Genomic DNA, 27,110 nt, shown 5'->3' with positions numbered 1-27,110 from the left:
TTTTCTTTGAGCTTTCAGAGTTAAAGTTACAGCCTCATTGAGGCCTTCCTGGATCTTTCTCCCTATCCAGTGGCAACGCTGGTCCCTGCTCCTCGGAATACTACAGCGGTGTGAGCGGGCCAGCCATTGTTTCCTCCAACAGCCACGCCCCGTATGCCTCCTGAGGGAGCACTCCCCTGGGGGATGTGGCGGGAACCAGGTGACAGCAAGAAATTGTCTGTGCGAACATTCGAGACTTCCCCCTCCGCCCCCTCTCCCCCGCCCCCCCCACACACAGAGCAGACTAAATGATAGGTACCATAGTGGGGACATTTTTCTGGCTCCTGGTACAGTGCCTGTCATTTAGAAGTGGTGTTCACATAAGTGTTTCCTGAGCCTTATTTATTTTGACTTCTTGCACTAGGCATTTTAATGAGTGAATTTCATGACTTCCATTTCTCTGAGATGTTGGTAATTTTTCAGATCTCACTCATTTTAGTATAGGACTTTATATTTTATATTGAAAAGTTACAGTTACTGATGTTACTTTAAGTAGCTTCTTGCCTGGGGATGCCTCTTGGAAAGTTAATTACACACATCTCTGTCCTTCCCTATTTCTAGTGAAACTAAAGCCATAGAAAGGAAACATTTATAAAAGAGGAAAGAGACATAGTTTTTAGACCTGCTGATTGATACATTTTCTTACAACTCACGGAGTTGCATGGGTTGGAACTGGAAAGGTTCTAAGAGTCATTTAGCCCATGGGCGGTACCTGTGAGGTCTGTGGCAGTCAGATGGGCGTGGCTGCTGGGACAGATACAAGAGAAGGGGTCAGATGCTGAACCTGGGTTTCCTGGGAACGTACATGGTGACTTGTCACAAGGTCAGCCAGAAGAGGTGGCATGCCAGTAAGCAGGCGGGGTGTTTGCCATCCTGAGTTCTCTTCCCTTACTGTATGGATGCAGGAACTTATGTCCAGAGGAGGGAAGGGACTTGGCCAAGGTCACCTTGCTGGTCAGTGACAAAGCTGACTCTGACTTCGAAGTCAGACGTAAACCCAAGTGGAAGAGAGGGTCAAAAGAGATGCATCTTCTTTTCTTCCGGAGGACATTCTGTTCAAAGCCACGGTTGGAATCTCTGTTGTACCCTTGTGCTTTTCTGGGCCTGATTTGGCAACCTCAGGAGGAAAACACGCTGCATTTTGCAAATGTGTGCAAATAACAAACATGCCCATTATGTCCTAGGCAGACTCATCACACACGCATCGGGGCAGGTGGCAAAATGCAGCCATGCCTCCTGGAACGAAAAGTGTGGTGCACTTAGTTGCTTATGAGAAATTCAGCGTTAGAATGTAAATGCCTTCCTGGCCCAGGGGCAGTGTAATTGTTCCGTTGCTCATAACAAAACTTTGCTTGGAGGAAAATGCTTATACGTCTAAGATGTTGATTCTAATCTCTGTTCCTTTTTCTGTCTCCTTTTCCTCCCCTGCCCCTACTTTTTTTTGGCATGTTTCTTTGTTTTTCTCCACAGGAAAAAGTAGAATATGCCTTCCTGATTATTTTTACAGTCGAGACATTTTTGAAGATTATAGCGTATGGATTATTGCTACATCCTAATGCTTATGTTAGGAATGGATGGAATTTACTGGATTTTGTTATAGTAATAGTAGGGTAAGTCCTTTTTGCTTTGGGGAAATGTTGATTTGGAAAATGGGAGGTGGAGGTTGGGGTTGGGGGGTACAACAGAACCGTCCTTTCAGGGAATGTGGTTGCTCTTTTATGCCAGCTTTTGCACCAGAACCTCTAAGGAGTTCATTGATATGTATATATATTTAATTGCACTTTAGGTTCTGGGGTGCATGTGCAGAGCATGCAGGATTGTTGCATAGGTACATACACGGCAATATGGTTTGCTGCCTCCATCCCCCCGTCATCTGTATCTGGCATTTCTCCCCATGTTACCCCTCCCCAACCTCCCTGCCCCTTGCTGTCCTTTCCCTATTCCCCCACAACAGACCCCAGTGTGTGATGCTCCCCTCCCTGTGTCCATGTGTTCTCAGCAGTTCTTTTAAGGCTGATGTTGTTGCTGTCAATCTCTGGGCAAAGACTAGTTTGAAATTCTCTCGTTGTTACTCCCCTTTTTAGTAACATGTTGTAGAAGCGAGTCTAAGCTCCTAGTGTGAGAGGCTTTACCTTGCAGGGTCTTGGAGCTCCAGAAATAGACCAACCCTGCTGGTGATTAGAGTCAAATGGGTAGAGCTTTTAATACTTAGTGCCTATGTTAAGTTAAAAAAAAAAAAAAAGTAAAAAGTAATAAAATCTTCATAGCAGTGAGGTACTCTGCTATTTAACATCCCTTGAGCAAAACTATTATTATTATTATTATTTTGCTGACTTGTGGGAGAAACTCTGGCATACTACTATTCCATTTTAAATAAGAAAACAAGTGTCTGGATAATGTCACATATCTGGCATAAAATGAAATAAGCTAGAAAATGCAGAGAAGCAGGCGTTCCACCAAAATCCTGTTGCAGGAAGAAGACATCAGTAGTTTTAGTTAAAGGAGAATGTTAAAATAAAAAATAGTGGCCTGTGTTATTTTAGTCCTTCCACACCTGGAAATGCTGCCAGGAAGAGAAAAATGAATTCACGTTACAGGAACGCTGGGTCTTTGGACCAAACAGCCATGCAGGAAGATAAGCTATATCCTTCCTCCCAGTCTTAGTTATGCTAGCTGTAAAGTGAGTTGCTCCTAAAATTATGTTTCTGTAAAGAGAGGTTTTTAAATAGCCTCTCTGTTTTCATCTTCCTGACTTCAGTGAACTGCCTTTTGCAGTTGAGCAAGGTGATTTTTCTTGTGGATTATCCTTTTATCATGAATCCTTTGGCTTTTCATTGGAGACTAACTCTGCTGTGTAGGGAGGATGGAGTTGGTTCTGGGCCTTCCTACGTCCCTTCAACCTCGGGAGTTAATATAAGATCCTAATTGCCCAGTGGGACAATTAGACTTGTGGGAAAAAAACTTAGCTTTTGTTTTTGGTTCCGTTTACGTGATGGCTTACATTTACGGATTTGCGTATGTTGAAGCAGCCTTGCATCCCCGGGATAAAGCCTACTTGGTTGTGATGGATAAGCTTCTTGAAGTGCTGTTGCAATCTGTTTGCCAGTATTTTATTGAAGATTTTTGAGTCGATGTTCATCATGGATATTGGCCTGAAGTTTTCTTTTTTAATTGAGTCCCTGCCTGGTTTTGGTATCAGGATGATGATGGTCTCACAAAATGAGTTGGGAGGATTCCCTCCTTTTGTATTTGATACAGTTTCAGAAGGAATGGAACCAGCTCCTCTTTGTATGTCTGGCAGAATTCAGCTGTGAATCCATCTGGACCTGGACTTTTTTTTGGTTGGTAGGCTATTGATTGCTGCCTCTACTTCGGCCCTAGTTATTGGTCTATTCAGGATTTCATCTTCCTCCTGGTTTAGTCTTGGTAGAGTACGAGTGCCTAGGAATTTATCCATTTCTTCCTGGTTTACCGGTTTATGTGAGTAGAGCTGTTTGTAGTAATCTCTGATGGTGGTTTGTATTCCTGTGGGATCAGTGGCGATATTCCCTTTATCTTTTTTATTGCATCTATTTGATTCTTCTCCCTTTTCTTTTTTTATTAATCTGGCTAGAGTTCTGTCTATTTTGTTGATCTTTTCAAAAAACCAGCTCCTGGATTTATTGATGTTTTTGAAGGGTTTTTCATGTCTCTATCTCCTTCAGTTCTGCTCTGATCTTAGTCATTTCTTGTCTTCTGCTAGCTTTTGAGTTTTTTTGATCTTGCTCCTGTAGCTCTTTCAATTTTGATGATAGGGTGTCAATTTTAGATCTTTCCTCTCTTCTCTAGTGGGCATTTATTGCTATAAATTTCCCTCTCAACACTGCTTTAAAGTTGTCCCAGAGATTCTGGTAAGTTGTATCTTCATTCTGGTTGGTTTTGAAGAACATGTTTATTTTTGCCTTCATTTCATTGCTTATCCAGTCGACACTCAGAAGCAAGTTGTTCAGTTTCCAAGTGGTTGTGCGGGTTTCAGTGTTTCTTGATCCTGAGTTCTAGTCTGATTGCGCTGTGGTCTGACAGACTGTTCTTTATGATTTCTGTTCTTTTGCATTTGCTGAGGAGTGATTTGCTTCCAATGATGTGGTCAATTTTAGAGTAAGTGCAATGTCGTGCTGAGAAAAATGTATATTCTGTGGATTTGGGGTGGAGTGTTCTGTATATGTCTATTAGGTCCACTTGGTCTAGCTCTGCATTCAAGTCCTGGATATCCTTGTTAATTTTCTGTCTCTTTGATCTGTCTAATATTGACAGTGGAGTGTTAAAGTCTCCCACTATTATTGTGTGGGAGTCTAAATCTCGTTTTAGATCATTAAAATCTTGCTTTATGTATCTGGGTGCTCCTGTGTTGGGGGCATACATATTTAGGATAGTTAGGTCTTTCTGTTGGATTGATACTTTTACCATTATGTAGTGTCCTTCTTTGTCTCTTTTGATCTTTGTTAGTTTGAAGTCCGTTTTATCTGAGACTAGGATTGCAACCCCTGCTTTTTTTTTGTTCTCCATTTACTTGGTAAATCTTCCATCCCTTTATTTTGAGTCTATGTGTGTCTTTGTATGTGAGATGGGTTTCCTGAATACAGCACACCAATGGGTTCTGACTTTTTATCCAGTTTGCCAGTCTGTGTCTTTTGATTGGGGTGTTTAGGTCATTTACATTCAATGTTAATATTGCTATGTGTGAATTTGATCCTGCCATTTTGTTACTGGCTGATTTTCTTTCCCATTAGTTGACTCATTTTCTTCATTGCATTTTTGGTCTTTGCCAACTGGTTTGCTTTTGCAGTGACTTGTACTTGTTCCTTTCCGTGTTTAGTGTTTCTTTCAGGTGATTATCTCAATAGATGCAGAGAAGGCCTGCAATAAAATTCCACAGCCCTTCATGCTAATAACTCTCAATAAACTAGGTATCAGTGGAATGTATCATAAAATGATAAGAGCTATATATGACAAACCTACAGCCAAAATCATACTGAATGGGCAAAAGCTGGAAGCATTCCCTTTGAAATCAGGCACTAGACAAGGATGTCCTCTCTCACCACTCCTATTCAACATAGTATTGGAAGTTCTAGCCAGAGCAATCAGGCAAGAAAAAGAAATAAAGCATATTCAATTAGGAAAGAAGGAAGTCAAACTGTCTCTATTTGCAGATGACATGATTGTATATCTAGAAGACCCCATTGTCTCAGCCAAAAGTCTTCACAAACTGATAAGCAACTTCAGCAAAGTCTCCAGATACAAAATCAATGTGCAGAAATCACAGGCATTCATATATACCAATAACAGACAGAGTAAAATCAAAAGCGAACTCTCATTCACAATTGCTACAAAAAGAATGAAATACCTAGGAATACAACTAACAAAGGATCTAAAGGACGTCTTCAAGAAGAACTACAAACCACTGCTCAATGAAATAAGAGAGGACACAAACAGATGGAGAAACATTCCATGCTCACGGTTAGGAAGAATCATTATTGTGAAAATGGCCATACTGCCCAAAGTAATTTATAGATTCAACACTATCCCCATCAAGCTACCAATGATCTTCTTCTCAGAACTGGAAAAAAACACTTTAAACTTCATATGGAATCACAAAAGACCCCGCATAGCCAAGACAATCCTAAGCAAAAAGAACGAAGCTGGAGGCATCACACTGCTGGACTTTATACTACAAGGCTACAGTAATCAAAACAGCATGGTACTGGTACCAAAACAGAGACATAGACCAATGGAACAGAACAGAGACCCCAGAAGAAACACCACACAGCTACAACCATCTGATCTTTGACAAACCTGGCAAAAAAACAAGCAACGGGGAACGGACTCCATGTTTAATAAATGGTGTTGGGAAAACTGGCTAGCAATGTGCAGAAAGGAGAAACTGGACCCCTACCTGTCACCTTACACTAAAATTAACTCCAGATGGATCAAACATTTAAACATAAAACCAAACACCATAAAAACACTTGAAGAAAATGTAGGCAAAACCATCCAGGACATAGGTATAGGCAAGTACTTCATGAGTAAAACACCAAAAGCAATGGCAATAAAAGCCAAGATAGACAAATGGGATCTAATTAAACTACAGAGCTTCTGTACAGCAAAAGAAACCATCATTAGAGTGAATCGGCAACCAACAGAATGGGAAAAAATTTTTGCAATCTACCCATCTGACAAAGGGCCAATATCCAGAATTTACAAGGAACTAAAACAGATTTATAAGAAAAAAACGAACAACCCCATTCAAAAGTGGGCAAAGGATATGAACAGACACTTTTCAAAGACATATATGAGGCCAACAAACATATGAAAAAACGCTGATCATCACTGGTCATTAGAGAAATGCAAATCAAAACCACACTGAGATATCATCTCACACCAGTTAGAATGGCAATCATTAAAAAATCTGGAGACAATAGATGCTGGAGAGGATGTGGAGAAATAGGAGCACTCTTATGCAGTCGGCGGGAGTGTAAATTAGTTCAACCATTTTGGAAGACAGTGTGGCGACTTCTCAAGGATCTAGGAATAGAAATTCCATTTGACCCAGCAACCCCATTACTGGATATATACCCAAAGAACTATAAATCGTTCTGCTATAAAGACACATGCACATGTATGTTCATTGCAGCCCTATGTACAATAAATAGCAAAGACCTGGAACCAACCCAAATGTCCATCAGTGATAGACGGGACAAAGAAATGTGGTACATACACACCATGGAATACTACGCAGCCATAAAAATGATGAGTTTGTGTCATTTGTAGGGACTTGGATGAATCTGGAAACCATCATTCTCAGCAAACTGTCATAAGAACAGAAAGCCAAACACCGTATGTTCTCACTTATAGGTGGGTGTTCAACAATGAGAACGCATGGACTCAGGGAGAGGAACATCACACACTGGAGGCAGTTGGGGAGGGTAGGGGAGAGACAGTGGGAGGTGGGGAGGTGGGGAGGGTGGGGAGGGATAACATGGGAGAAATGCCAGATATAGTATGCACCTAAAGTAAAATAAATAAATTTAAAAAAAAACAACTTAGCTTTTGCAGAAATCTCCACAATACATTTGCATTTAAGACATCATTGCAAAGAAGTGCATATCAAAATGAACAGGTGGCAGATATGTGCCATACCTTCCTTTATTTGTTGGACTCTGCCAAGGAATGACAAGCAGCAGCCTTGCAGGTTTGTTGGTTCTGGGATAATCTGACTGTGCCTCTTCTGCCACTGGATGACTTGCTCAGCTAGGAATGGAGATGCTTAGCCTCATTTCTTTTGTCATCATGCTGCAATCACCTTGGCTTTCTACATGGAGACGTTTTTTACACGACAGCACAGCACAGGGACAGGGAACAGAGTGGAGCATGGTAGTCTTACTGAGTTAAGGAGACAGAAAAAAGAGTTTGGGTAAGCAGAATATGGGAAGGGAGGGAGCTATTCAGAGAAAGAGCTTCATAAATATGCCTTGGAGTCCTCATCAGTTTTGGCTGAGGACTAAGCTAAACCTACATGGAGTTGTGAGTCCATGAGGCTAGGGAAGACCACTGCTAGGGAAAAGAAAAAAATTAGGGAGCTGTAAAATGAATGATAACCAGGGCTCCCAAAGGACTGGAAGACATTCAAATTCTGACTCTTTAGGGTGGAAATACCTCATTGAACATTCTGGACTGTCAGTAGAGACCCCACAAGGGCCATTGGTAGTCATGCTAAACTGGTTCTAGAGCAGGGGCTGGCAAACTCAATGGGCCAAATCCTAGCCCATCTAGCCTGCCCTCTATTTTTGTAAATAAAATTTTATTGTAACATGGCCACACTCATTTGTTTTCATAGTTCAATTTGAGTAGTTTAGGTCCACAAAACCCAAAATATTTACTATCTGGCCCTTTACAGAAAAAGTTTGCCAATTGCTTCTCTACGGTACAGAGGCTACCTGAAATCCTTGCTTACAGTGTTTGAAAAGAAGTCTGAAAAGAAGCAAACTAGGCCAGGTATGGTGGCTCATGCCTGTAATCCCAGCACTTTGGGAGGCTGAGGTGGGTGGATCACCTGAGGTCAGGAGTTCAAGACCAGCCATGGCCAACATGGCAAAACCTCATCTCTACTAAAAATGTAAAAATTAGCTGGACATGGGTTGCATGCCTGCAATCCCAGCTACATGGGAGGCTGAAGCAAGAGAATCGCTTGAACCAGATAGGCAAAGGTTGCAGTGAGCCAAGGTTGTGCCACTGCACTCCAGCCTGGGTGACAGACTGAGACTCTGTTTAAAAAAAAAAAAAAAAAAAAAAAAAAAGGCAGCAGCAAACTGATATGCTCACTTAACTGCCTGCCACAACATAACTTGACATTCTTTAAAAGAAGACAACAAAATCCAGACACTGAACATATGAGAAATGTGACCCATAACCAGGGGCAAATCCATCAGTAGAAACAGATCCTGAAATGACAGAGATGATGGAATTAAAGAGGAACTTCACAGAGCTTTAAAAACCACTATTATAAATGTATTTGTGGACTTAAAGGGGTACATGATTATAGTAAGAAAAGATGGGACAATATTAAAAAAAACAAATGGGACTTTATGAGATGAAAAATATATCCAAAATGAAAAATTCTCTGGATTGGCTTAACCTCAGCTTAGACACTATAGAAGGAAAAACAATCAGGAAGTTTGAAAATACAGCAATAACATGAAGAAGAATAATTGAGGAGAAGATGAACACCACCTCTGTGAGCTGGGAGGAAATATCAAGTGGTCTAACGTATGTGTATTTGGAGTCTTAGAAGGAGAGGAGAGAAAGAGGAGACAGCAAAAAATATTTGAAGAAACGGCTCCAGATTTTCCAAAAGTGATGAAAAATAGAAACTCACAAGAAGCTCAGCAAAGGCTAAGCAAAATAAACATGAAGAAAGGCACGTCATAATTGTAAGGAAATTGTTAAAGAACAAAGATAATATCGAGAAAACCTTAAAACAGAAAAAAAATCAAACTATTTGTCAAGTATGTAAGACAGAAGACAATAGAGAGACATCTTTAAATGTCAACCTAGGATTCTCACTCAGTAAAATATCTTTCACAGTTAAAGTCAAAATAAAAATGTTTTCAGATATTCCAGAATGTAAGAATTCATGACTAATAGATCTGTACCTCAGTGTTAAAGGCAGTTCCTCAGGGCTGAAGGAAAATGATACAAGGTAGAGCTGTGGATCTACACAAGAAGAATGAAGAGTGCCAGAAAGGGTAAATATGTGGGTACTTATATAGACATTTTCCCCTCATTTAAAAATTTCTTTAAAGATAGTATTTAAAGCCTGAGGTAATCAAGGTTAGCACATTGAACTGATGTGATTCTAGCCACATGTGGGACACACGTTGCCTTAGCTATTCTAAGCAGCCTTATTACCAGCCAACCCATCATTTCTCCTAGGTGTTGTGGATTTTGAAAAGCCCTTCTGTAGCCCCAGTAATGTCTCTCGAAACTCTTCAGGATTCTTGGAGACTCAACATCTATTTTGTAGGGGGCCCTAGGAAAGAAGGAAGTCTCTTTCCAATAAAGTGTCAGATTCAAGAAAAAAAAAAAAAAAGATAGTATTTAAAGCAAGAAAAACAATGTATTGTGGTGTCTATAGCTTCTATGGAAAAGCATATGGGCCACAGGCATGGTGGCTTACTCCTGTAATCCCAGCACTTTGGGAGGCCGAAGTGGGCGGATCATGAGGTGAGGAGTTCAAGACCAGCCTGGCCAATATAGTGAAACCCCATCTCTACTGAAAATACAAAAATTAGCCAGGTGTGGTGGCATACACCTGTAGTCCCAGCTACTCAGGAAGCTGAGGCAGAAGAATTGCTTGAGCCCAAGATGCAGAGGTTGCAGTGAGCTGACATCACATCACTGCACTCCAGCCTGGGCAGCAGAGCGGGACTGTTCAAAAAAAAAAAAAAAAAAAAAAAAGGAAAACGGTGTAAGACAATGGTAGCATGAAGGACAGGAATAGGGAAATAGCCATACAGTGTTGTCATTTACTTATATGGTGATTAAGATATCACAGTCTATCTTCAGATAATATTTAAAGATGTATATTATAAACCCAAGAGTATGGATTGGCAAACTACAACCTGTAGACCAAATCTGATTTGAGGCTTCTTTGCTTTTTTTCTGAGATGGAGTCTTGCTCTGTCCCCCAAGCTGGAGTGCAGTGGTACGATCTCAGCTCACTGCAACCTCTGCCTCCTGGGTTCAAGTGATTCTCCTGCCTCAGCCTCCTGAGTAGCTAGGATTATAGGCACGTAACCACCATGCCTGGCTAATTTTTATATTTTTTAGTAGAAACAAGGTTTCACCATGTTAGCCACGCTGGTCTTGAGCTCCTGACCTCGTGATCCACCCATCTCGGCCTCCCAAAGTGCTGGGATTATAGGCATGAGCCACCGCGCCTGGCCTGAGCCTTTTCTTCCCCACCATTGACAAAGTATTTTATTTACTGCCTGCTTTGGCAAATAAAGTTTCATTGTTATTCAGCCACATTCAGTCGTGTCTTGGCTGTTTGGTGCTATAATGGCAAAGTTGAGTAGTTATGACAAACCCTATGGCCTGCAGATCCTGAAGTATTTGCTGTTTGGCACTTCATAGAAAATTTTTATTGACACTGGCCTTAGAAAGCCACTAAAACAAACAAACAAACAAAAAAAAAAAAACAAAAAACAAACAAACAAAAAACCACCCAGATGTATCTAATAAGCCTATAGTCGAGATTAAATGGATTTTTTAAAAACCCCTCAATCCAAAACAGGCAGGGAAGAAGAAAAAAGGAGAAAAGGACAGGATGAATAGAAAACAAATGGCAAGTTGCTACAGTTAAACCTAGATACATCTTTATTAAAATCCAGAATTTATCAGAATATACATATATAAAAACAAGACCCAATTCTATCGTGTCTACAGAAAACCTACTTTAAATATATACACAAATACTTTGAAAGTGAAAGGACAGAAAAAGATATATAATGCAAAAACTGATCAAAAGAAAGCTTGTGTGGTTATGTTAATATCCAACAAAGTAGACTTCAGAGCAAGAAATATTATCAGAGATAAAAAGAGACATTTTATAATAATTATTTCATCAGGAGGATGCAACAATCCTAAATGTATGTATACCTAATAACAGGACTTAAAAATACACAAATACAGTTGTTAGCTCTCTGAGGAATTGCCACACTGCTTGCCACAATGGTTGAACTAATTCACACTTCCACCAACAGTGTGTAAGCATTTCCTTCTCTCTGCAACCTCGCCAGCATCTGTTACTGTTTGGCTTTTTAATAGTAGCCATTTTAACTGGTGTGAAATGGTATCCTCATTGGGGTTTTGATTTGCACTTCTCTTAGATCAGTAATACGGAGCTTTTTTTCATATGCTTGTTGCCTACATGTATGTCTTTTGAATAGTATCTCTGTATCCTTTGCTGATTTTTTAATGGGATTTTTCTTTCTTCTTGTGAATCTGAGTTCCTTACAGATGTTAGATATTAGACCTTTGTCAGATACATAGTTTGCAATATTTTTTTAACCATTCTGTAGGTTGTCTCTTTACCCTGATTTTGTTTTGCTGTGCAGAAGCTCTTGTTTAGTTAGATCCAATTTGTCAGGTTTTGCTTTTGCTGTGATTGCTTTTGGCATCTTTGTCATGAAATCCTTGCCTATTCCTATGTCCAGAATGATACTGTCTAGGTTGTCTTCCAGGGTTTTTATAGTTTGGGTTTTACATTTAAGCCTTTACTCCATTTTGAGTTGATTTTTGTATATGGTATAAGAAAGAGGTCGAGTTCAATCTTGTGCATATGGCTTGCCAGTTATCCCAGCATGGTTTACTGAATAGGGAGAACTTTCCCCATTGCTTGTTTTTGTCACCTTTGTCAAAGATCAGATGGTTGTAGGTATTCGGCCTTATTTCTGGGCTCTCTACTCTGTTCCCTAGGTCTATGTGTCTGTTTTTGTATAAGTACCATGCTGTTTTGGTTACTGCAGCCCTGTAGTATAATTTGCAGTCAGGTAGTATGACACTTCCAGCTTTGTTATTTTTGCTTAGGATAGGATTATCTTGGCCATCCAGGCTCTTCTTTTGTTCCATATGAATTTTAAAATTGTTTTTTTCTAGTTACGTGAAGAATGTCACTGGCAGTTTGATAGGAATAGCATTCAATCTGTATATTGCTTTGGGCAGTATGACCAATTAAATGATATTGAGTCTTCTTATTTGTGAGTGTGGTATGTTTTTCCATTTGTCTGTGTCACCTCTGATTTCCTTGGACAGTATAAAATGATGACATTTCTAGTAGAAAATGCTGGATAAAATCTTTATGACTTCAGTGTAGGCAGAAATGTCTCAGGACACAAAAAGCTCCAGTCTTGAAAGAGTAATTGAAAATATTGACTTTATCAAAATTTAAAACTTTTCTTCAAAAGACAATGTGAAGACAATGAAAAAGCAAGGCACAGATTGGGAAAAATATTCACAGAACATGCATCTGACAAAAGACTTGTATTCAGAATATATAAAGAACTCTTACAACCCAATAGTAGAAAGACAACTCAGTAAACAAATAGGTAAAATATTTGAACAGATCTTCATGAAAGAAGATATGCGAATAGTCAACAAGCACCTGAAAAGATGCTCAACATTGTTGGTAATTAGAGAAACACAAATTAAAACTTCAGTGATGGTACTGGATACCCACTAGTATTACTAAATGTAGAAAGACTGAAAATAGCAAGTGTTAACCAAAATATGGAACAACTGGAACTCTCATATACCACTTGTATATGAGAAATGGAAAATGGTATAATCACTTTGGAAAAAATGTGCCCATTTCTTACAGTGTTAAACATAGACTTACCATATGACCATATTGCCAGTTCTACTCTTAGATATTTATTCAAGGTAAATGAAAACACATGTCCACCAAAAGACTTTATTCATAATAGAGAAAAACTGGAAACAACTTACATGTCCCTCAGCCGGTGATTGGATAAACTCATTGTGGTATATTTATATAATGGGATATTTCAGAACAGTAAAAAGAAATGAACTGCTGATGAAAGATAACAACATGGATGAATGTCAAAAACATCACAGTGAGAAAAAGAAGATGAACCAGGAGAACATCCTATGTGATTCTATTTATATGGGTTCTAGAAAAAGAAAAAAACCTATAGCAATAAACAGTCACTGGCTACTCAAGGCTGAGCTTCAGGGGAAGCTCTGCACAAGGCTGTGCATGCAGAGGGGCACAAGAGAATCATCTGACATGTTGGAAACCTTCTCGATTGTGATCATGGTGTTTGTTACTTAGGCTTATACATTTTTCAAAACCCATTGTACACTTTAAATTAGCATTATATATAAATGAAATTGCAATATAAAGTGATTTAAAAAGCAAAAAAAAAAAAAAAAAAAAAAAACAAAAAACCCATACAGGAAACTGAAGTAGAACTGGACTCTTTTCTTAGAAAAACCTCAGAACATCAGATTATTTTTTTATCAAAATATGCACGAAATCGGAGTCGAACAGTGGAAGAAAGGTTTTAAAAAAGAAAAAGAATTACGATGTCTTCATTTGAATTAAATTCCTACTCACTAAAGTTTCCAACTGCAGTCTGTATCTCAATCCAATGGATTTTCCATTCCAAGTCAACAGTGACCTATTGCTTTTGTCAAGATTCCCAATAACCGAGACATTAAGAAAGTAATTGATACTTCTAAAATGTTAACTGTTAATGTGACCACAAGAGGACTCAGTGTGTCTGCCAGAGCTGAAGTTATTCCTTTAGAGAAAAGTTTGATCTAAGCCAACTTTTATCCCATGCCTCTAAACTTTCAATAAAGATATATTCCAAGCACTCAGGCTCTATGACTTAAGCCTTTTTGAAAAACACTACTTCTCATTCTGGTGCTTCTGCCTTTAGTCAGTTCAGACAGCTCCTTGTCTCTTTTCTTCTGCCTTGGGGTAAACTTTTTTTGCAGAGGGCAGGGGACAGAGTCTCACTCTGTCATTCCGGATGGAGTGCAGTGGCGAGATCTCAGCTCACCGCAACCTCAGCTTCCTGAGTTCAAATGATTCTCCTGCCTCAGCCTCCTGAGTAGTTGGAATTACAGGCGCCCGCCATCCCACCTGACTAATTTTTTGTATTTTTAGTAGAGATAGGGTTTTGCCATGTTAGCCAGGATAGTCTTGATCTCCTGATTTCGTGATCCTCCCACCTCGGCCTCCCAAAGTGCTGGGATTACAGGTGTGAGCCACCGAGCCTGGCTAGGGTAAACTTTTAATAACAATCAAGAGTCAATTACTCCTTTCTCATCCTGTCCTTAACTCTTCGGGCCCATGGTACTTCTTTTTTGAAGGGCGTAGTGGTGAGGGGAACAGAATCACAGAACGTTAAGAGTGGAAAGGTCATTGTCTGAGTCGTTTATTCCAGTTTTGTCATTTTACAGAGAGGAGAACTGAGGCCCAGAGAAGGAAAGGGACTTTCCTAATATCTCATAACTCTTAGGAATGGAGACCAGCCTCCGCTTCTTGCAGGCCCACACTGTCTGGGAACACAGCCTGCTTCTCTCTGACTTGGGCTCTTTGGTAACAAGAGAGAGACATTTTCCACCTGTTTTCAAGGACATTGCTGAAGACAAGGAATAAAGGGATCATGAAGTATGTGTTGCAAAACACAGATACTTGAAAGCAGTCTTAAGTCACTACCTGCATAAATTACTTTCCTAATCCTTTGGGATGAAAATTCCTGTGGCTCGCACGTTACAGAAGAGTTTGTAGTTTTCTTTTTTTTTTCTTTGTTTTTGTGAAGCTATGAATTTGTTTTGGAGGAGAGACTTTTCACTTTAGCCTTGCTGCTGGGATTTATGGTAAATTTTTCAAAACTACGCTAAAGAGAGAGAAACATGTCATAAATTTCATCTATTTCCCCAGTCATAACTAGGAAGAGCTTACCATTTGAAGCTTTGTAAAGGTAGAGACCAGGCTTGTTTTCCCTCCTGGATGGGGTCGTTGCTAATTGCTGTAGTGTTATTAAAACAAAGGGCTGATCTATAAATGCCCCAGAACTATACAGCAATACCCAATCAGGGCTGCAATCAGACCACCCTGTGTTTTATGGACTCAAGTGTCTTGGCAATCCAGAAGCATGCCAGTGGGGGCAGAGTTTCTGCTTTGTCTGCTCATTAAACTTTGGAAACCTTTTCTTTGTTGCTGGGCCAGTCATTCTCACAATCTGATTGGCCAGAGTTGATGCTGTTTGAAATGGGCAAATTATATACTTACTCTGAAAAAACAAGTAATGGTCTCAAAGCATGTTTATTTAAAAGAGCAAAACTAACTGTTAAATGAGCAAATTGCCTGAAAATAGTTTTTTATCCGAACCTTCTGAGACTAGGAAAAAATGTATCGTGGCTGCCAGGTATAACATTATTCACATTTCAAAAGAGAGGATGATGATATTAATAACTTACCTTAACTGCCTTTAGCCTTTGCACAACTCCTTAGTATCTGTGATTTACATCCTTCTCCAAATATCCCTATGAGGGTGAAGGTTGGGTGTGTGTGTTAGTGACTGCATTGACTATGTATAACATATTAAGATGTGAGACTTTGAAGTCATTCATTGATTCATCAGGTATTTCTGGAGCACTTCCTATGTGTCAGAAACCGTAACAGGCACTAGACTAGAACAGACTAAAACTCTTTGCTCTTATAGAACCTACATCCTAGTGGGGTCAACGTGCCTGTGTTGACATGTGTCGCTGCTAGTTGTGTGACCCTGGGCAAGCTACTTATTCGCATCAAGTTTGTTTTCTCGTGTGTAACATGGTGTTTATAATTCTTGCTGCATAACATTATGTGTGAATTAATGTGACCGTGTAAGTGCAGTGCCTAGCACATAGCGAGTGCTCGTAAATGGTAACCACCAAGATTACTGTTGTCATTTTAGTTGGCAGCAGTTCCACTTGTCATCATTGGGTTCCCAGGGACTCCCCTCTTCTTTGGGGACAGACTTGCTCTCTGCTGTTCCCTTGCAATGAAAACAGATGAGATTAATCCCTGTCCCAGTCATTTTGGAGATGGGGTTGTTCGTATTCCAGCTCCACAGCCCCATTCTTGTCTTTGACTTCCTTTTATTGAAGCGGCAGCCATATGGAATTAGCCCTTGTTCAAAAATAACTGCGATGATCATCCTGTTTTGCTTCCCTGGGGTGACAGACTCTAACGTTTCTTTCTCTCTTCTTCTTTCAGATTGTTTAGTGTAATTTTGGAACAATTAACCAAAGAAACAGAAGGCGGGAACCACTCTAGCGGCAAATCTGGAGGCTTTGATGTCAAAGCCCTCCGTGCCTTTCGAGTGTTGCGACCACTTCGACTAGTGTCAGGAGTGCCCAGTAAGCACTTACTGTTTCCTAGAGCTCAGGAGTGTGCTGGTTTTTATCTTCTGGGTGGGTCTCAGAATCACTGACTGGTGCTCCGAGGTGAGTTGCTCTGTGCCAGCCAGGGGTCAGCGGATGACCACAGCCTCCTTCACACTTGACAGGACACTTTGGCTTATGCTGTCACATTGGATCTCTGTGACAGCCCCGAGAGGGGGACAGGTGGCAGTTAGTGTCATCCTGATTTGGTGGAGGAGAGAATCTTCTCCTGCAGAAAGATGAGGCGGTGGGGTGAGACTTGGGTTCCTCAGGCCTTTAATTCTGGTCTCTTTTTCTTCTCTGACAACATGCTTCTGTCGGCCCCTCTACTTCCAGGCCTGCTTCTCTGAAAGTGGTGGGTTTTGTGGATAAGGGTGTTGGAGGACTCGGCCGCCTGACTTTTTTTTCCAAGGGGGGAGCACCAGGGGGCTGGACTCCTGGAAACTCTGATTAGCTCCTCTCCTATCAGGAACTATGCTACCCAGCTCTGGGGGAAGGGATGAATGCTCCAGCTGCCGTGGCTGGATACAGGGCACAGGAGTCCCTGCCTTGAAGGCCGTTGTAAGAACTGAATGACATAATGGAGGGAGAGCCCCTTGCAGGATGCATGGAGCACAGAGGCTCTCAGTGAGTGGGTGAGAGAGTGGTAGCCACTAGGCCCTACCATACCACTCATTGCCAGGCCCCAGTGCACTTCTGGCTCCAAGCCCCCAGCCCAGGTTAAATCATACCTGAGTTGGAAGAGATGCCCTGTCTGTGCCCTAGCCAAGAGCGGCAGCCTCTTATCCTTCCAGAAGGCATTTGGGGTTGCCTTACTTACTGGGCTCTGTTCCGGTAGCACTCCCGTGTCAGGGACTTCAGTGGGTGGAAGTCGTAACACCTTTCTGAGGGCTGATGCCTCTGAGCCAGGATATGGGATTGCAGGGTGTGCCTGCTTTTCACAACTCGTAAAGCCATTGGAAGAACACAGATGACATTTTCTGCCTCTCCAGAAGTTCTTCCTGAAATTTTATTAAACTTGTTGGCACTTAGAATGCACCAAAAATCCTCTGGAAAAAAAAAATTTCCGAATTTAACATTTTAAAATGTAGGAAGTGGTGTTTTATGTGTACTTGTTTTTCCAGATGGTTCATTTATTTTCATTGAAAAAGATCAGCACAAGTCAAAACCACAGAACTGTGTGGAATCAATTGAGAAAAATAGAAATACCTTGGAAATGACTGGCTCTGTTAAGTGTAACATGATTAAATGAGAACTTCAGTGAGCAAACATGTTCTTCCAGATTTAGTTGTTATAGCTTAATCTAATTTCAAAGTAACCATGACAGCTTTTCCCCCCAAAGAGCAAATAACAGGTCAGCCTGTCCGTGGTATGTGTTGCGTGCAGACTTTTGGGGCCGTGGCTGTATGTGTGCGTGCGTGCGTGTGTGAGCCTCTGGCCAGCGAAAAATCCAAAAACTTACATAGCGTTGTGTCTGCTTCCTTGGCTAATGAGGTTTTTACTAATCAACCAGTGCAGTGCTCCCAGATATTCTTGAGAATTAGTTTTAAAGTGTATCTCTTCCTTTCTCCAACAAACATCACTGTTTGAAATTGGATAGATTTGTATTGAACTCCCCGCCCCAGGTCAGCAAGGGAAAATGTGGGTCTGAGTCTTGTATGAGGACTTTTGAGCTTATTAACCACCCAGGTGGGGAACGTCTCAGTCTCATCAAACTCAAATAGGCTTTAGAAGGAAGGGATCAGAGGTTGTGGGACCTGCTGTTTCTAGTGGTGGTTGGCGACTGCGGCCTGCTGATTTCTTCTCTAGTACCCAAAGTTGCGAAAAATGTCCAGGAATGTTTGACTGGTTACACTTACATAGGAATTGCTTAGTCCCTGCTAAAGAGAATCCTGACTGTTCTGTAAGACATGATTTTGTGTGCACGTGTGTATGGAAATATATATTTACTGAGTGAGTGAAAGGTAGATTTATTTCACAAGGTGGCAAATCAGACATTTGTGGAGTTCTTAACCACCCATATTAAGAGACTGGGGGAGAATGGGCAGGAACTCAGAGCGTGCCCTGGAGACCAGGCCTCCTGACCCCTGCGTTGGTATCCCGTGTCCTCTCCCCAGCCCTGCGGCCTCAGCACTACTGTGCTGCTCACTCTGTAACGTCTTACCTTGTCTTTCCTTGTCCTTCCTTGTTGGACAGGGAAACATTTATCAAAGTTCAAGACCATCAGATTGGAAAAGAATCCTAAAGATCATCTGGTCTACCTGCATCTTTTAGACAAGGAAACAGGGGGGCCTGTTAGAGGTAGTGACTTGTGTAGGTTCTCACAGCTGATGAGTAGCCAGACAGAACGAGACCCACGATCTCCGCATTCCTGACCCAGTCTTCTTCCCATTTCTGCCTCCTTGACTAGAGTCCCATGAGTTCCACTGAGATCTACCATATGTGTTGAGTAGTACAAAGGAGCTGAATGCCATAACATATACCTATTCACAGCCAGATACAACTTCATCATCTTATAGATGGGACCAATCTGAAATACAGTAGTTACTCTAAACGTTAAAAAAAAGTTCATGAAGCTTACTGCCATGGAATTTAGAAGAGCTAACTGCTGGGGGATGATTTTGGATGGCCCACTGGTGTCTTAAGAAAATCAAAACAATAGAAACCTGTTCATTGGGATCGGAACGGGTGTCGTCTTTTCCCTTCCACGTGTTCCTTACAGGAGGTAGAAATATTGAAAATTGTCCTAAATGATCATCTTTGAAAAAAAAAAAAACTAGCATTTACATATCCAAAGGTGTAGCACCCAGGTTTTAGTTGTAATAGAGGTCACAGCAAGGCGGGGTCTTGCCGTGTCTGAAATCCTTACTGCTCTTCCCTCACCATCCTCTCCCCTGCTTCCTCCCGTGCTGCTTCTCACGGTAAACGTCTGTTGTGATTGCTACATCTTCTCTTTGCCTGCTGTATTCTGGTTTCTGATGTAAGCATCTCAGCTTCTTGCATCCTTTCTTTCCTGAATATGTGTTGGGAAAGTAAGATGATAGCAGAAGAGGGGACGTTTGAAGGCAGAGAAACAATAGGGAAGGGCAGGGAAAGAGCAAGTGGGGAGGAAAAGAGTGAGCAGCACCATAGTGCTGAGGTTGCGGGCCAGTGAGGAGGACGTGGGATGCCAGCGGCGTCAGGAGGCCTGGTGTCTAGGGCAGGTTCTGGGTTCCTGCCCATTCTCCCTTAGTCTCTTGCTCCCTCATACCCAATCCTAATCCTGAGTGCCACCTCCATCCTTCTTTGCATGACCTGTTTTTCTCTCCCTTGGCTGACAGCCTTACCCACACTATCACTGTGGTACTGAGTATGACTCCATGCGTAGCTTCTATTAGGTTGGTGCAAAAGTAATTGCGGTTTTTGCCATTGAAATGAATGGGTCTGAGTCTGAGGATTTTAGACTCAGCAAGACCCTACCTTGCTAAGACCTCCCTGGCAGCAAAAGTTTTAAATGTAACAAATTATCGTTTCTCTCTCTCTCTCTCTCTTATTTTTGGAGACGAACTCTCGTTCTGTCACCTAGGCTGCAGTTGCAACCTCTGCCTCCCAGGTTCAAGCGATTCTCCCACCTCAGCCTCCTGAGTAGCTGGGACTATAGCTGCGCACCACCACACCTGACTAATTTTTTGTATTTCTAGTAGAGATGGTGTTTCACCATGTTGGCCAGGCTGGTCTTGAACTCCTGACCTCAGGTCATCCACCTGCCTTGGCCTCCCGAAGTGCTGGGATTACAGGTGTGAACCACGGTGGCCGGCCAGAAATAATCATTTCTCATGTTCTTGTCTCTCAAGACAAGACATGTCTTGAGACCCATGTACCTTAATGTTATATAATACCAACATCAAACTTAACAAGGCTCAAGTCACTCTCACCCCTCCCCCTGTCCCTCCCATCTCCCCCATTCCTGGAGAACCTCCCTTTTGATGCTTAGTTTTGTTCCAGGCACTGGGATTTGCCTCAAGACCCTGTCTCAAATAACTGGTATGCTCTCTAGGTACCTTCCTCTCATTCCGACTCAGTTGCTGAGTTCTGGCCTCATCCTGATATTCACCCTCCCCTACCCCAGCACTCTTGAACCACCTCTCTGTGTCTGGCCTGCTGCTGTCCTGTTCCTCTTTCTAAAGCAGCTGCCTTTTGCCAGTGGTCTGAAGTCTGGCTCCCTAACCCAGATTCAAAACCCAGAACCCTGGCTGCAATCTACTTCTCTTTCCTGATTTTCTTTTCCACTATATAACGACCCATCAAGACTCACCACCCTGAAGCCCGCACTGTGCTACCCACCTTTAGGCTGTGGTCTTCTGTTCTTCTTTCCTGAAGTCGCCTCTCTCCCATACCCACCTGTGGAAATCCACCCAGCCTCCTGGCCATGCCTAGAGGGAAACTGCCTCAAGGCCCCTTCTTCACCCCTTTCATCCCTCTTAATTTTAACTGTTGGATATTAATTATGTAGCATCTATGTACTACCCCAGAGTAGATTATTTGTGTTTAATTCTGTGTCTCCTAGAATATAATTTTCTGAGGGGAGACATTTTACATAAACCATCTTCGTATTGTCCCAAAGCATAAAACCTGATTTCCACATGGTAGACGTTCAGGAGCTTTTGTCAGATGGATGGAGAAATGCATGAGCGAATGATGGGCTTCAGCATTGGGCAGTCACCTCCCTAGACCTTCCTTTTCCCTCTGTCTAGTGGAGGAGTTGGATTAGATGATCTTTAAAGTTCCTTTTCAGTCTAGCTCACATCCAGGCTTCATATTAATGAAAAGCTTTGAAATCCCTCTTTGAATCTTATTACTCTGTGTTCTAAATAAAGGAGGCATGATTGGGAATTATATATATGATTTATTGGAGTGTCTTCCTGGCTCACAAACTTATTTCTTTGTTTTTCCTAGGTTTACAAGTTGTCCTGAACTCCATTATAAAAGCCATGGTTCCCCTCCTTCACATAGCCCTTTTGGTATTATTTGTAATCATAATCTATGCTATTATAGGATTGGAACTTTTTATTGGAAAAATGCACAAAACATGTTTTTTTGCTGACTCAGGTGAGTAATGAAAATGGTACCTAACTTAACTTTAAACACTTTCGTGTTTCCCCAAAGCAACTTTTGTGGTTGGGGAAAATCTAAAACAAAATAGGAAAAAAATGCTCAATATACCAGTACATTTACTGAGTCAGTTCTCAGTATGTATTATGTTCAGAATGGATGAGAATTCAGTCTCCCTTTCCACCCCGATTTCCTGTGTAATGTGTACTAGCAAACAAGATGAGAGCCCTCCAAAGCGAAAACGTGAGGCACACCCACAGCATTGTGCCGTCTTAAGCCTAAGGAGGTGCGACAAGCGAGGGTGCAGAGGAAAAGAGCCACGGATCTGACAAGCAGGAATGGCAGGTTCCACTAAGGAGGGAGCATGTGAAGGGAACCTTGAAGGACAAGTAGGATCCTGAGGCATCACAGATGGGGCGGTCGAGTGTCCCAGGCTCTGGCAAGGGTTCTCACCTTCCACTGGCTTGGATTTCCTGATGTTTCTGTTCTGAGCGGTGCAGCCTGTTTGTGTGTTTGCAGATATCGTAGCTGAAGAGGACCCAGCTCCATGTGCGTTCTCAGGGAATGGACGCCAGTGTACTGCCAATGGCACGGAATGTAGGAGTGGCTGGGTTGGTCCAAACGGAGGCATCACCAACTTTGATAACTTTGCCTTTGCCATGCTCACTGTGTTTCAGTGCATCACCATGGAGGGCTGGACAGACGTGCTCTACTGGGTAAGCACCCTGGGGAGAGAGAGTTTACGGAGTGTCCTTTCCTTGGATAAGTGGGTTTTGTCAGCTAGAGCCATGGGAGAGTTGGCTGGAAAAGAAACCCCAAAGTCAGTTATTTGGGAAGTGAAGCAGATGCTTTCTTTACCAGCAGGCCTCATCACCCTGCTCCCCAGGGGCCTTAGTTTCAGTTGCCGGAAGCTGCTGCACAATGTTGGCTTCTGGCTTTAGTCTTCCACTCCCCAGTGCTGCCTGAAGACCTGGTGCCAAGGGTGCCCAGTGGTCCTCTTTGGAGGAACTCCAGGAAGATAGGGCTATCCTAATTCAACTGTGTTTTTTTTTGTTGTTGTTGTTGTTTTTGTTTTTTTTTTGAGACGGGGTCTCACTCTGTCGTCAGGCTGGAGTTCAGTGGCACGTGATCTCAGCTCACTGCAACCTCTGCCTCCCAGATTCAAGCAACTCTCCTGCCTCAGCCTCCTGAGTAGCTGGGATTAGAGGTGCATGCCACCATGCCCAGCTAATTTTTGTATTTTTAGTAGAGATGGGGTTTCACCATCTTCGCCAGGATGGTCTCAATCTCTTGACCTTATGATCCGCCCGCCTCGGCCTCCCAAAGTGCTGGGATTACAGGCATGAGCCGTGGCGCCTGGCCCCAATTCAACTCTTAAGAGAGCCAAAGGGTCACTTTCTAGGTGAGGAGGCTCCTGGACCTCCACAGGCTCAAGTTAATCATTTATACGTGAAGGCAGGTTCTCTACTAGATCCTAAAGGGAAGAAAGGGAATGTAAATTGGATCCCTTTTGTACTTTCCATAACTCAGTACAACCTTAAACCCAGCGTGAGTTTCTCCCATGATAATATTTTCCATTCTTATCTTAGTATTACTATAAATCAGCCCAGCATAAACCCTTAGCTGTCTTCCTTTCTATTTGAAGCTACAGAACTCTGGCAGAAAGGGTAGGAATGACATATAGACTCCCAGGGCTGCTGGACCCATCCAGCCTGCCATGAAGACTAATGGACATTCTTTCAAGGAGAGGGCCTGATTCCTCTTGTTCCTGATAGAGCCAGAAAGATTTGCTATATAAAAATAAGTGCTATAGTATTTTAAAAGCCATTTCCCAGGGCTGAGTTTGTTCATTAGAATGTAAATAAAGCTCACAGAAGTTTAGAAATTGTTTTTCATGGTGTAAGAGTTGCTGGTAAAGACAGCTAACATGTAGATTTTTGAGGCTAAATCCAAGTCCAAAGGGGAGTAACCAGGATTCTAATCATGAGTTGTTAAAAGGAGATTAGTAATAAAGTACTTCTGAGATCAGCAGCTTCTAGGTAGAAGGCCTGTACATTGAGAAGTAGCTTCTGGTAGTTTCTAAATTTTAGATACTTTTCAGGATTTCCTATTACTACCTAACTTCAGAGAATGTAACATATAATGGTTATAAATGGGTTTTTGCTTCCCTTTGCCAGCTCACAGGATTGTAGATGTCCCTGTATATTCAATGTTAGACAAAGAAGGTATATTTTTATCTTTAGTCCCCGAAGTGAGTCTAGTTTGATGAGGTTTAAGCATCACCAACATGTTATATCTTGTTTTTCCCACTTACCTTTCTTTTTTCTGGTTGTCATGGGAGTGTGATTGTGTCTGTGCATGCGTGTATGTGTGTGTGTGTGTGTGTGTGTGTGTGTGTGTGTGTGTCTGTGTGTGTGTCTGTGTGGGTATGTACATCTGTTATTTATATTCATAAAACAATGTCTTTTCATGAAGAGGAAGGAGGGAGATGATATTGGCTGAGCCAAGGGCATGGCTTGTGTATGCAAGAGGGCCCTCAGGTTAGGTGAAGCATTCATTTTCACTATTATTTCCTAAATTGCAACTCCTAGTCATATTAGTTGAGGTCTCAATTACAGTCTTCCCTTGAAATTTCTCATAAATAGAAAAAGCATCATCAAAATAGCCCAAACTCTTGCATTTCCCCCCAAGCAGGAGAGAAAACAACATTTTGATTTTTTTAAAAAAAATTTTGATTTTTTAAAAAAATCAAAATCTGTGACTCCTCTCAGCTTTGTTTTCCTCTCTGTTGACATGGTGAATTGCCAACTGCTGATCCAACATGCCTTGACTAATGAACAATTTTATACTTTATGTTATATTCCTGGGCATTGATTCTCACAATTTTCCTGCTGCCAAGCAAGTGTAAAATCTGGAAGTACATGATTAAAGGAGAGGGAACTTGAGGCTCCCAGAGACAAAAGTTTCCATTTACTTTCCTGAGAAGGTTTAAATATCACCTAGGATGGTATAATTATTATTTTCATTATTAGTATGGCAATCAACATGGCTAATAATTTGACAGTATAATTGCATTCTCCATGAATTACATAGCATCTTTATATGGAGGATCTCAAGTCATTCATAAACTTTATCCCAGTCTGTATCCCTTTATAGAAGGTCTGCAGTCTTGAAGATACAGTGGAGTAGACACCATGGAACATTCCCTGGGTTCTATAGCAGATGGTTATGGTCCTTGATCTAGAACAGGGGTCTGCAAACCTTTTTATAAGGGGCCAAATAGAAAATCTATTTGGCCTTGCAGGCCACATTTGGTCACCTCAGTAGCGATTCAGCCCTGCCATTGTAGCTAGGAAGCAGCCCTAGGCAGTACATAAGCAAATGGATGTGGCTTTATTCTAACCAGACTTCATTTATGAACCCTAAAATTATAATTTTTTGTGACTTTTCTGTGTCATGAAATATTTTGCTTTTGATTCCCACCCCCCAACTATTTCAAACTGTAAAAATCATTTTTGGATCAAGGCTATATAAAAGTAGACAGGAAGCTGGATTTGGCTCCCAGATCATGCAGTGGGGACCCCCCTGGCCTAGACTAGAACCCAGCACTCTTTCCTTGGCATTCTTCCAGTGGTCAGAAGTTTATGAATCCTTCCAGAATACTAGGGGGCAGATAAGTAATGTCTTCCTGACTGTTCTCTAAGTTCTTACTCTCTGAAGCACATCAAGATTGCTTTTAATTACCTGTTGATTGCATTTATTAGCTCATCATAGAGATAGGCAGGGGCCAAGGAACCAAGCCTTCCTAATATTTCATGGGCCACGGTCAGCTGGAAGCCACACTGCTGTGTCACAGCAGTACATCCCTGCCCAGCACGGTGCCTGGCACCGAGCAGGCACTCAGTAAACACAAGTGATGGCCATCATCCTTCAAGTGTACCAGGCATTTTGCCTCATTAGTGTAGATGGGCCATGTTTGCATATCTATTTTTATCCACAACTAGGGCATCAAGGGAACTTCTTGGGAGATAAAAAGAGACTAGATTTTAAATATTGACTGCAAGCACATTTCTGAATCCCTTAGGCGTTTGCATATGGTGGACAAAGTCTTTGCAGAGCATCGTTTTGCATCTAGTCAAGTTTATATTCAGTCAGCATTCTCAAGCTCATTTATGCCTTGCTTCTCACTGCTGTCTGAAAAATGTCTGGCAGAGTCCTGAGAGGGGACGTACAGGTGGGTCCAATGTGTAGAAAGGCACACTTAGGAGAGGACTCTTTGGATGTGTGGGAAGTAGGATCATTAAGTTCTGGTGGAAAGAAACCTAGGGTCGAGTTCTTTGATAAAGTGAGTTCCGTAAATGTAATTGAGCTGTCGTTTGACCCACATGTGAGCGTGTGTTGCTGACAGAGGCAGTAGGGTGTAGGGCAGGGAAAGAGTGTTTAGGCTGGTTGTGTGACCTTGAGTAGGTCATGGAACCTCTCTGGTTTCTCAAGATGCCGAATTAGACTTACATGTTTTAATTTTTCCCTTCAATTTAGAGGAAATTATTTTTTTTCCTTCATTTCAAAGAAATTGTTTTTCAGTGTAGGAGATAAACAGTATTGGTTTCAGGAGACAGCTATCCAGATAAATAATATCTGGTGTCTTGCCTTAGCACCAAGCTCTTTTCTCAATGCACTCTCCTCCGGAGGTGCTGGCTGTCAGACCTTCACGGGAAGTACTAATGGTCAAGCTGACAATCTCCTTCAATCAGAGCACCTAGGAAGTTTCTCAGTAACCAGCTGAGGGCTTGACTTTCTCTTATTGTGTGCTTTGGGGAGTTGAAACAAGTATACCAAGTTTCTGGAAGTGTTTTCAACAGCTAGAAAAATAGACTTGGGTTGGTCTATAATTTGAGATGTGAATATGCGTATCAGCCTTTTATTTTTTTGAGATGGAGTCTTGCACTGTCGCCCAGGCTGGAGTGCAGTGGCATGATCTCTGCTCACCGCAACCTTCACTTCAAGGTTCAAGCAATTCCTGTGCCTCAGCCTCCCAAGTAGCTGGGATTACAGGTGCCTACTACCATGCCTGGCTAATTTTTGTATTTTTAGTAGAGATGGGCTTTCACTGCTAAGTTGGCCAAGGGTTTTACTATTAAGTTGGATAAACTAATTTCAGCAGGGAGGCAGAGGGTAATTAATTCAGAGAAACTATACCACTAAACTTACTGAAAAACCAATAGATGAAGAAGAAGAAACCGGATACCTGGTGTGGTGGCCTGTGCCTGGCCTGTTGGCCAGGCTGGTCTTGAACTCCCAACCTCAGGTGATCCACCTGCTTCAGCCTCCCAAAGTGCTGGGATTACAAGCGTGAACCACCACACCTGGCCCATTTCAGCCTTTTAAAAGAAGGAAAACTGAAGCTAGAAAGAAAATTATTTCCTGGGCACCAGATGATACCCCTTGATGACTTTCATGTAAGTTTTTAAAAAATTAAT

General features: G+C 41.8%; 1 protein-coding gene across 19 annotated transcripts in view; it reads left to right on the top strand.

The window, feature by feature from the left end:
* CACNA1D (calcium voltage-gated channel subunit alpha1 D) overlaps window positions 1–27,110 on the top strand; it is a 321,073-nt gene that overhangs the window by 152,821 nt on the left and 141,142 nt on the right. For 18 of the 19 annotated variants that reach the window (XM_074403661.1, XM_074403655.1, XM_074403658.1 and 15 more), the window contains exons 4-7: window positions 1,510–1,649; window positions 16,373–16,515; window positions 21,475–21,627; window positions 22,150–22,346. In XM_074403661.1, the coding sequence (XP_074259762.1) occupies window positions 1,510–1,649; window positions 16,373–16,515; window positions 21,475–21,627; window positions 22,150–22,346 (633 nt within the window). Of the gene's footprint in view, window positions 1–1,509; window positions 1,650–16,372; window positions 21,628–22,149; window positions 22,347–27,110 lie in introns of those variants that run through there. The other variant, XM_074403663.1, reaches the window with a different exon arrangement.

The sequence above is a fragment of the Saimiri boliviensis genome, chromosome 8 (genome assembly GCF_048565385.1).
Source record: "Saimiri boliviensis isolate mSaiBol1 chromosome 8, mSaiBol1.pri, whole genome shotgun sequence".
Lineage (NCBI taxonomy): Eukaryota > Metazoa > Chordata > Mammalia > Primates > Cebidae > Saimiri > Saimiri boliviensis.
This window is presented reverse-complemented; position numbering and strand designations above follow the sequence as displayed.